General features: G+C 33.1%; 1 protein-coding gene across 1 annotated transcript; it reads right to left on the bottom strand.

Moving 5' to 3' along the window:
- Window positions 1-6,427: 6,427 nt before the first annotated feature.
- On the bottom strand, window positions 6,428-8,407 carry LOC149203085 (protein TIFY 10a-like). Its single transcript, XM_089400104.1, has 6 exons — window positions 8,166-8,407; window positions 7,813-8,008; window positions 7,600-7,699; window positions 7,309-7,465; window positions 7,130-7,187; window positions 6,428-6,955 (listed from the first exon to the last, which is right to left on the bottom strand). The coding sequence occupies exons 1-6, from the start codon at window positions 8,296-8,298 to the stop codon at window positions 6,850-6,852; spliced, it is 750 nt and encodes a 249-aa protein (XP_089256230.1). The 5' UTR covers window positions 8,299-8,407; the 3' UTR covers window positions 6,428-6,849.
- Between the last annotated feature and the right edge of the window lie 3,546 nt (window positions 8,408-11,953).

The following is an 11,953-nucleotide window of genomic DNA, read 5'->3' as shown; positions in this document are numbered from 1 at the left end:
AAGACTCGATATAAATGCAAAGAGTCACTAGCTAAACCAAGAAGATGAAGTGGAAGATAAGTCTCTAAGTTTATTGCTTTGGGGTGTCATTACTCTTACTATTATTTGAATACATGGGGTTGTTTGACTACGACACCCCCTATTTAATGTACGAGGTGGCGATGGGCTTGCCAACTTCTCCCATCCCTCAACATGAAATTTAACATAACCATAGAGGATTATTGATCTGAGGTGATGAGGATGTTTAAATGGTCACACCGCTCTTTCCATACTTCATTGCTTTGAGGGGAATCAACATTAATTTTTTGGTTCGTATATCCTAGGTTCGCAAGATATTCAACCACTTTATTTCCATATTGACAAGAGTGTGAGGGAAGGAGGACATGAAATGAGGGAATCAAATAATTACTATGAGAGATGATGTTTTCAAGTGTTTGGATTTGATAGATATTTTCTGGAGAAGATCTATTAATAAGAGTCTTCTAGTATTAATAGCCATTTGTGACTCTCCTTCGAATTGAAGCTTTATAAAGCCATTGATAATAGCTAAGCAACGACATGATTCCAAAGAAAAGAATTCCACTACATTATTGTTTTTTACTTCACAACTACTCGTAAACAAAAAAAGTCTTTACTATCATAGTTTCTGTAGATACCTTTGAAGCTAGCCATCCTTGATTTCCTTTTGAAGCACCATCAAAATTTAATTTGATTCCCTACTCAGGGGATAAATATTTCAGGTGACCCAACTCTAAGATGTAAGGAAACATGGTCCAAATGGGGATAGATAGTAGGGGAGAGCTCAAGTCTGGGTAAAATAGCTAATCATGTGGGCTTGCTTCCCAATCTTGTTGATTCTAGTGGGAGGATAGAATTGTTTCCTGAACACTATGTAGGATTATTTTCCAAACCATAAAATTTATAGAGTGAGCTTGAGATTATGTTCTTCCCTTATGAGTCATAGGAGGAATTATGGAATCATAACCAAAGCTCCATTAAAGATCAAATTATTGAAGATTCCATGATAATATTGATAAAAAAAATAGTTATGAGGCTTGCATATTTTCTATCAAAATGCCTAAATAGAAGAAAAAATAAATCCCATATGTTCTTTGAAAAGTTGCAAGAGTTAAGGAGGTGCTCCATGTCTTCCTTGTTGGCTCTACAAAAGAAAAGAAAATTGAAGGACCCTCAAACCCTTTTCTTCTAATTCTATTCTAGGAGAGATCTCAACAGCAGTGAGACTTTAAGCCAAAGATGTTGAAGCCAAATTATGCTCATGATAAACCATTTCATTTTTTCACAAGAGCTAAATATAAATTTCCAAATCAAAACACCTAATTAAATAATGCCATACACATAAATATTGTACTAATGCATAGATAGAAAAGAAATTAAATGTTCGGTGGATAGATAGTCTTGTTTTGATGTTGAAGATGATGATATGATTTGCAATTGAAGTCACAAATTGTATGATCATCTCTATTTCAATGGAGAATTTTCAATATTTTAATGAAAAAACATGTGGACTTATTAAGCTGACAGGCATAGTCTATATTGGAATTGAGGTTGAAGAATTTTATTTTATTTATTAAATGAATCGCTAAGATTTCCTCTCTTGAGAATATTCTTTTTTCTTGTATATAATTGGACAGATGTAAGGCTTCACGGAGAGAGATCTGCGACATGATATTTTTGGATCTGGTTTCGATCCCTACGACGGCAATGGCTTTCCGCCTTTCCCATGTAAGCCAAACCCCCAATGATTCCACAAGCAATAATATTGAAATCACAGGACTCGCACTGGTCATCTTCGTGCCGCCAAGAGTAAGGGTTTTATGTTATTCGCTGCAGTTAGGTTTTATAAGAAGCACAGAGGTGCGAATCTGGCCAGATGTGCTGCATATCATGTTTCTTCTGGCAGCGAATATCACTGATATATTCCCGAATGGACTAAAAGGGTCAGCTATGCTTCAGAAATGCTCGCGGATCAGGCACCTCTACGATGCAGATCTTGTTTTTTACCTATTCGAGCGGCCGTCATTGAGCCCCGATTGGGCAACATATTCCTTGATCTGGGGTATGTTGCACAGATCGAGCCCTGGACTCTTCGATACAGACCTGCATACTGTAGATCGACCCCTATGTTGGCCAGATCTGGAAGCCCACTCACTGTACAAGCTATCTAGAGGTGAGCAAAAGGCATAGAGTAGAATCTCAGGGTTAGATCTAACGAATTCAAGATCTAGACCCCCGGTAAGAGGTTTCCAAGTATTTGTAAAAATCCTGGAAGGAAAATCGAAAATATTTTGGGTAAAAGAGACAGATTCTGTCAAGCAACTGCAGAAAATTATAATGCAATAGCTGGGATACCCCATCAGATCTCAAAATCTGATACATGAGGGCAGAGTGCTACAAGACTCAAAATACCTCTAGGAATACAAAATTGCACCCCTGTCAACAATCATCCTCAATCTGAGAATAAGAGGGGGCGCATCCGTCAATAGCAGGAACCCTTACAAGGTTGAAGGAAGTGTTACTGGTTCAATAGGGAAAAAACCAGGCAACATTTCCTTCAAAAACATTCTACAAGGGAAAAACACAGAAGGAGCAGCACCGAATCAATCAGGTATGGACACCAGGCCATACATTGTGGAACAACTGAATCATACTCCAGAATATAATATAGATGCACCAGAAATAGAGGAGTATTGCACTATATATGAAAAACAAGCAATAATATGTAGATTTAACAGCTTTTGGCCCAAACCTGCTAATCTATTTCACTGGATCTTCACGAACTGGACCACACACTGCAAAATACATCTCTGTTCCAAAGGTTTTTTCATAGTAAATTTTTTATCAGAAATAGATAGAGACATAGTAATATAGGAAGGACCTTGGTTCTAGGGATCCACTGGGCTCTTCATCACACCATGGTTCCTAGATTTTGATGCAAACACAATGGTTGTCTCCAAGATGCCAGTTTGGGTGAGGCTACACAACCTCCCAATACATCTCTGGGATCACCAAGTAATAGCTAGAATTGGAAATATTATTGGGCGTTACATCAAAATGGACACCCAGCAAGTGGAGGAAAGAATTTATACTTTTGCACGAATATGTGTGGAAGTAGACCTTAGCAAAGGACTACCAGACCAGTTCCAACTGAAGCATAGATAGTGGAGCTGGACACAGGTTCTAGATTATGAAAACACTGCCTTCAGGTGCCGAATTTTCCGAAAAACAGGACACCTACAAAGCACGTGTCCAGCAGTCAGAAAAGATAATCGTAGAAAAAAGAAAACGTAAAAACAAGCAAAAGGGTGGCAATTCCCTCCACCTCCCCTGGATGACGAGGAGGAAGAAGAGATGGATTTTGCTTACCCCAACCAGACTAATCAGATGAATAAAGAACCAGTAGTAGAAGACACAAATCCACAGGAAAATATAGACACAGCACTGGAAAGGACCTCAGATACTATGGATATGGGCAGAAATAAAAGACAACACATATCAGACACATCAGATTCTGATAAAGACAATACACAACCTGTGGCTGAAACAACTCTAGCACTTATAACGCCAACAGAGTCACAGGGGAGTTGGAGAAAAGTTGAGAAGAAAAAAGGGCGAAAAGTTTGACTTTTCCCCCACCTGTACAAAAATATTATTTGTTTTACATGTTTTTTTCTTGAAATCCGTACACCCTGCGTGGTGATGAAAGATCTATGCATTCTCTTTTTTAGCAATTTTTTTTTCTGTTTACAGCATATGTCGAAAAGGCATCTTCCGTACACCCTGCATGGTGATGAAGGATCTATGCATCTTTTTTGAGCACCATTTTGGAAATCTGTTTACAACATATGTCGAAAGGCATCTACAACATGTAATTTTTCAATCATAATGAAAGATTACGATTTTTCCAGTGGAAAAAAATTGGACAGATGTAATTAGGGATTTCTAAAAGGTTTCTCAGTTAAAAAATTCATAACAATTGTGTGTCTTCCATCTCTATTAACTCGCGTCCTCCATCACCCATCTTATCCATGTTACAAATTTGAATAATCTTTTGTGTTTTGAATTCATTAGTATAGGCATTTCCAATTATATTCATAGAGGAATTTCATCTTTCTTGCCGAACAATGGCATGAAAGTATCAAGTTGATGCGAAATTGAACCAAAATATATTAGGTTTGTGGGAGAATGCATAGATATGGGAAGTATTGCAGTGACTTTCAGTGTGATTGTACATTCAACAAGGAGGTCACCAGCTCCATTTCTATTTTTGGGAGTGGGTTGCATGATCACATTTATTGTCTTTTATTTTATCATTCCATCATAACATGGGAGTAGAGAATGAAGGCCCTATGGCCTTGAATATGAATATGTATTTGTGCAGAGAAAAGAATGGTGGTGCATAGAATAGAAGGGAATCTTGCCATCCTCGCCATTCTTCTTATTTTGAGCTCAACAAGTGATATCATGATACGCAACGAAACAGGTAGCTTCAAGAACCCATCATAAATAATTTCTTGATGGCCACCTCTTGGAAGCCAGAATGGTTGTTGGACAGAATAATGTAGAGTATTTTGCATGTATTCTCATAGAGGCCATGTTGTGCCATGACATTTTGGTAAACCCTATGGCAATAATCTCGATGATAGTCATGAGAAGAACCGAGGAAGATGCCACCATATTCCATTTTTGTAATACCCTATTGGTCTTCTTCTTGCTTACTGAATAAATATGTATATAATTAAATTATTTGTGTGCTTATCTTATATGTTTTTTATATCGTTAATATTTTTTTTATTGAAAAAGAAAGAAGGTTATTGATGCATGGTAAACCATAATAAAGTATTGTCAGAGGGGATTCCTAGAATGCAAAATGGAACTAAAAATATTCCAATGACTTGTTGGGCATAAGTTTTGTAACCTTATTGGTATTATGAACCCTAGCAAGGCGGTGTTAAATGTCTACCCACAATAAATAACCCAAAAATAAATAACTTCAATAACCTTATTGGTGTTATGAACCCTAGCAAGGCAATTTTAAATATTTGCACATAATAAATAACCCAAAAATAAAATGAAGAGGGAATGGAGGCACTGGCCACAATTATTCCAATAAAAAGATTAGAGAATGAAACATTGTAAGCCTATTAAATTTTAGAGATTCACTTAATATATTTTATTTTTTAGCTGATAGTATATATTTTTTTTATGTTCATTTGATAGGGATGGTGATTTAAAAACATTTTAGAAGATCTAAAAGTAATAAAATTTTCCAAATTTCATGATTATGATTTTTAAAAGTTTATATAAAATTTTAAATAAAATTAACTAAAAAACACTTAAATAACTTTAATATTATAACATTAAAATTTTTATTTACTGTAATACAAAATATTAATAATATATACTTATAAAAATATATCAACCACATTTATAAATATAATTTTGCTAATTATAATAAAAAGTTCCCCTCATACAATCTCTATTCTAATAAAACTTTTTCAATATTTAATAAATAAATAAAAACAAAACCCGTAACAAGTTTCGTTTCCCATTTCTATTCGATTCCAGTGAAACAGTTTCTAAAATTTCAATTTTTATTTAAATTTGGACTTATTTTAGCGTGAAACCCACCAGAAAAAATGAACACCCAATGTTTTATAATTAACAGGTTTCGTTAAACCTGTTCATCCCATCTATGTTCATCCCATCCATATTCTAGTGAAACATTTTCTAAGATTTCATCTCTAAAATAATGTGAACTTATTTTAGGGTAAATCGCCCACAGGGAAAAATGAACACCCAATATGTCTGTTTTATAATTTATTTGGCAATCAACTAAATGGCCTCCCATTGGATATGATAGTGAAGATAATAACGTGAGATATATCTTTACAAACATGTAATGTGTAAGTTATAACCTGGTAACAAAGGGCATTAATAAACATGCAGTGCAAAGTATTTCTCCTTATGAATTTTACTTCCATAGATTGTTATTTGTTTGCCAGTAACACAACATTCGAAGGGTTATCAAATTATATTACACTGCCTTTGAAACTAGCGTAACATTAATTATTACATGTTCTTCCATAGATTGTTAATTGTTTGCTAGTGACACACCATTCGAAGGGTTATCAAATTATATTATATTGCCTTTGAAACTAACGTAACATTACTTATTACATATTCTTCCATAGATTGTTATTTGTTTGGCAGTGGCACACACCATTCGAAGGGTTATCAAATTATATTACATTGCCTTTGAAACATACGTAACATCAATGTCTGCACCCCATGATTCCAAGAACATGTGGGTTTAATAAAAAAATAAAAAATAAAAAATCAACAAAATTGTGAAATATGTTTTTTTGGGTGATGTAGCGTGAAGTGGATCCCGTGATGATAAAAATAGTCGCTGGATCCATTGTCCACCGACTTGAAATAACTTTAGTAAATATCTTAACTTTGGAAAGATTTAAACATATTACAATATAGAATATAATACATCTTTAGTGGTGGTGCAGGATAGGATTTGTACAAAATTAATATCCGCATGCCTGCTGTGTAGTGCAGATGAAGAAATTGCTTTGCAATTTCATGATGCCACTTGCAACGAAGCTACCTTGACGTTGCAAGTTGCGCTTTCCTCTGCCCGGTGAGCTTCACCTGTCACAGTCTACTCACGCTCCGCAATACGGAAAACCCGTTGCCGTCATCGGCTGTACAAAAGCGCGTTCGTTCCGAAGAAAATAACAGATCGTTTAAGGGAAAATAATTCCCACTTGATGCAATTAGAGATCAATAGCATCCACCGACATTTTAAATTTGCTGTCACCGACAACCCAACGACAGTATTATCTTCTCATCGGAATCCTTCACTGCTTTCGAAGGCAATGTCGCCGTCTCCACTGTGCTGTAAGGAGCCACGCTGTTCAATCTGATCTCCCACAAAAAAAAAAAAAAAAAAACCATCGCTTCAATACAAATTTGCACATTCAATCATCTCATTTTAAACTAAAAATAATCGATAAATGATCTATTCGTTTCATTTCTTATTCAGTCATCTAAATAGACAGACAAGAAATTGTAGATGATGCTAGAGTTTGATTACCTCTCCTTTCGCTTTTGGAGGAAGCGTTGCAGAGATAATTTCTTCACTATTTCCAAGCCTGCACGCGGGACAATAAACCATGTTAAATCAATTTTATACCTAAAAACCTTCATTTACCTTTTCACATTCTATCTATCCAACCCCTATTCAAAATAACATATATGTCATACGCCTCTTACCTGCTGCCACTTTTTGAGGTTGATTTTCATTCACAGCGTTCAATGCAGATTTGGAAGGCTGCTGTCCCGATGTCTCTTCAATTTTGCCGCTGGTAACTTTACAGGTTCTTTTGTTGCGCGAGCTATTGGAGCTGGCAAGCTTCATAATGTCTTCAACCTGCCAAGAAAATGTCAAAGTACTCAGTCGGAAATAAAGTAAAAGGCAGACAGATGAGAGAATCATGTTGTTTTATCAAAATTTACACAAATGTTCTTGATGTATTATATGAGTTGCTCGGATCAAAATAAGACCTTTTCAGCAGGAATATCGTAAACATTCACCACTCCGTTATAGAAAATAGTGAATTGAGATGTGGATAGTTTCTCCGGCACTTGTGCTTCAACGAACCGGCTGAAAATAGTGCCATAAATATATGTTTAGCCTTCTGGACGTTTAAATCGCTTTCAATTGAAAGAATTCCTTTAAAAATAATTCAAATGGCAAATATCTGGACAAGAAAATACCTGGAAATTGGATTAGTGAGGCCGATTTCCGAAGGCAGGCTTATATTTGATTCTGTAACTCTTGGGTTTGAACCGAAACCGGTGCTTAATGGAAACAATTCCATAATTTCAACCTTCTTGCCCTCTGACTGTTGGTTCGATGAAAGCAACTTTAGCATCATCTGCGGTTTTATCCGCGACAGATGTTGCATGACTACTGTTCCATTCATGAAAAATAGATACAATATATCAGCAAAAACATTCCTTCAAAACACAAATGGAAGACAAATTTATTGAGAGAAGGCATATTGCACTAATCGATGTGAAAACATAGCGGCAAGAAAGATTGAGGGTGTTTGCAAAAGAAAGCATACATCTCGTCTTGGCTTGGTGTTTTTCAGGACCGAATTCCAAACTATATTTACTGTCCTTCATTACTCTTCCGTTAGCTTCAGAGGCGTTCTGAACGTGTAGAGTCTCGAAAGCCACAGATGCACCTGGCGACATAGCTTGCAAACTCAAATATTGTTCCGATAAATCACCAAAATTCCACCGCAATCGACCCTTTTCCCGAAGCTATACGCCTTCGGGGGATCTATCAAAGTGCTAAATAAATATAGACAATAAGAAATCAGGAGCACGATAAAGCCTGATAAACACGCATGTGGAAGTATATGGAAATGGATCGCAACTTCAGCGCCTCCTCCAGCACCGGCGTCCCTTTAGCCTAAGCACGTGAACCACGTGCTCTGTTTCCGTCAGAGAGACTTTGCAACGTGTCATATAACGGAGCCAGTGCGTGACTCGCATTTATGCATATTCCCCAATTTTTCCATGGATTTGACGTGATGAATCCTATCGCGTCATTTCCAGCACGGGAGAAACATGGAAGGAATTGTGGGTTGCTTATTAGTACATTACATCTGATTTGATATATCTTAGAGCGTTTGAAGTTGGAGTCCCAAGGAAGTAAATTTGATATATCTTAGAGCGTTTGAAGGTTGGCGTTTGAAGTTGGAGTGTTTTATAAAAATAAATGAATATTTAAGTATTATGAAAAATCTTATGAAAATATTTTTTAAATGTGATGTATCGTAAATAATACGCATTTTATTATAATGTTTTAAATGTTGTATGATATATATTTTTGGATTCATATGTAGATTTATATGGTATTTGATGCGGGTGTATATTCAACTTAGGTAAAGTTGAGCTATTTTACATTTTTTTTTATTAAATCACTTATTACCATTCTTGGTAAAATTATTCACGCATTGTTTTCAAGGTGGAATAGCTCCAAAAATAAAAAGGCTATTTTTTATTAAGATAGAGCAACTTGATCGAATAGCATACAGTGCATACTTCCTTAATTTGATAGTTCTAATTTTTTTTAATAATAATTGTTAAATAAATAAACTACTTAATGTTTTTTCTTTAAATTCAACCCCATAGTGAATATTTGAATAAATATAAAAAAATAAAAATTACAAATTGTATTTCCCTTTTTAAAATAACTATAAACTCCTGACATATTTAGGCAAATCATCATATCCATCTGCAAACTATAAGAACTATTTAGTATTCAAAGCTCTATTGAATATTTGAATAAATGTTTAAATGAGCGGAGAAAAAAGTGGTATATCTTTTTGCGAGCTTGGACAGGGTGCATTTGTTTTTTTCGTGGTTCTCTTTTTTAAATACCGTCCATTTTTTTCCTGGTTATAATTTTTGGGCATATGGTATTGTTAAACCATGATATTATAGCAAAATCTATTACACATTAAAAATCTCCATGGTAAAATAGATGGTACTAAATCTGTATGGTTAGAAAGTGTTTATTGGAAGAAGAAATTTTCATGTGAGCAGAGAAGTGCATCGTTATGAAAGAAACTACATGTTCAGTGGACGAATAGTCTTGTTTATTTAGATAGTGGACGAAGGAAGGCCCATGATGTGATTTAATTTTTATAGCATAAAGTTGTATGTTTCTTTTCTTTTGTTAGGTAATGTGAGTTTTGAGATAACTAGCATATTTAATATGTGGTTTGAGTAGTTTTGACCTTGGGTCATCTAAGTTGTCATGTCATCAAAATTGCCACACGAACCTTTAGCATGGATGGATTTTTCCCATGAAGTTTAACAAGTGACCTTTTCACCACAAAATAACTTAACATAACACCTTACACATCTAATTCGTCATATTGTTAAAATCATCTAAACATCACACTCTCCCTGGGTTACACCAACCTTTAGCATAGCCAAAATTTTCCCTATAAAATTTTAAACGAAACTTTTTATTATATAATATCTTAACAAAACACCCTATCACTCTTTATTCTACACTCTCTAAACTTAAAATATTATAATCTTTTTATAAATACATATCCACACCAAAATATGTAAACCAATTCATTAACATTTAAATTTTAAACTAATTCACACATTTATAATGAATGAATACCCACTCGGACTCCCTTTATGTTTAATTTAACAATCATCTATATAGCCTCCCACTGGACATGGACATGACACTTAGCGTAATAGCAAAATATTTTAAAAAGGAGTAATGCCCTTAATAAATAATATTTTGCCGCATAGTATTTAATACTCCCTCCGATGAATTTTCAATTATTGAATTTAAAGTTGTTTTAAATTCTATGATGTAAAATCTATCATACAATACGTTAAGTTTTTTTACCTAAATATTTGTTTATCACGGTTAACAAACACCATTAAAATTAACATACACCAGTATAAAAGTATACTGTATTTTCTCGAACCAATATTAATGTGTATATCAAAAATAATTTATTTAAAAAATAGTAATTTTAAATTCAATATTAGGAAAATATTAAGTTTTATGTCATAAATTAATAATTAATTTATTATTGCTTTTAGCCTGTGTAGAAGCGAAGGTGATGGATATACCTTTATTTATTCTGTGAAATAAAGGTCACGAGTTTGAAAATTTTTAAGGCAAAGCAAAAGATAGTTATGTTAAGCATTGGTGTAGCTTCAATGTAATTTTTAATTGATTGTAATAATTTAAATATTTTTAAATAATAATTTTTCACGTCAAAAATTAAACCTATAGTTATTTTTAGAAAAAACAAAACAACTTAACAACCAAAAAAAAGTTAATTAACTTTTTATTACATAATGCTTCTCATTCTCGCCTTATAATGTAAAGTTAAGTACAATTAAAATAATAATAGATTATTTATTTGCAGATGTTTCTATGCTGTGGTAAAGATAGAATGTCGCCCAATTAACAAATCGTTCTCCACTTTAACCCTAACTTGCAATGAAGATACCTTACTATTGCAAGTTGCACATTATTTTGCCACCAATAAGCATCGCCTGTCACACTATAATCTAGTCATCCAAATCGTTCGATGCTTTCCAAGGCAATGTCACTGTCTCCATCGTGATGTAATTAGAATTAAACAAATTGAAATATTTTCAATGATTCATATTAAATATCTACAATATCTTTAAATAATATTCAAAATTATTAATTATAGGTTCATTACAAATAGAATGTCATATTAAAAGACAACAACATAAATAGATTAGGTTCCGTTCAATAATATATCTTAACATAATTAAACAATCTTTTATAATAATAAATTAAAAATCTTATTTGAAATTTATATAAATAAATTACATATATAATTTAAATATTTAAAATTTATTTGTACACATGTAATAATAATATTTAAAAATATATATATAACTTAAAACCGTAAGTATATAAAACAAAATAAACTAATAATATTTTTTTTATATAGTTAAAAAAATAGCAATTAATTTTACCAATATCAAATTATTTTTACACTATAAAGAAGCAAACAATATAAAAAATGTTCGGCATCATTCCTAATAAGTAAAGAAATCAAGTATTATTTAAAAATAATTTAAGTGATTTATTATTTAATTTAAACAGTCATATAAGTAAAGAAATCAAGTATTATTTAAAAATAATTTAAGTGATTTATTATTTAATTTAAATAGTCATATAAGATACGAAAACCATTTTTTTTAATGAGTAAAATCAAAAGCATTTTTATTTTAAAAAATTCAGATTTTTTATTTTTCTTCTTATTTATTACAAATAAATAAGTAATTGAATACTTTTTTATTTTCCAAGACATTTGTTGAT

This window comes from Pinus tabuliformis, chromosome 2_1, assembly GCF_031772625.1.
Source record: "Pinus tabuliformis cultivar Carrire ecotype Pingquan chromosome 2_1, CPIR1, whole genome shotgun sequence".
Classification (NCBI taxonomy): Eukaryota; Viridiplantae; Streptophyta; class Pinopsida; order Pinales; family Pinaceae; genus Pinus; species Pinus tabuliformis.
Note: the sequence above shows the minus strand (reverse complement) of the source record. Positions and strands in the feature narration are given on the sequence as shown.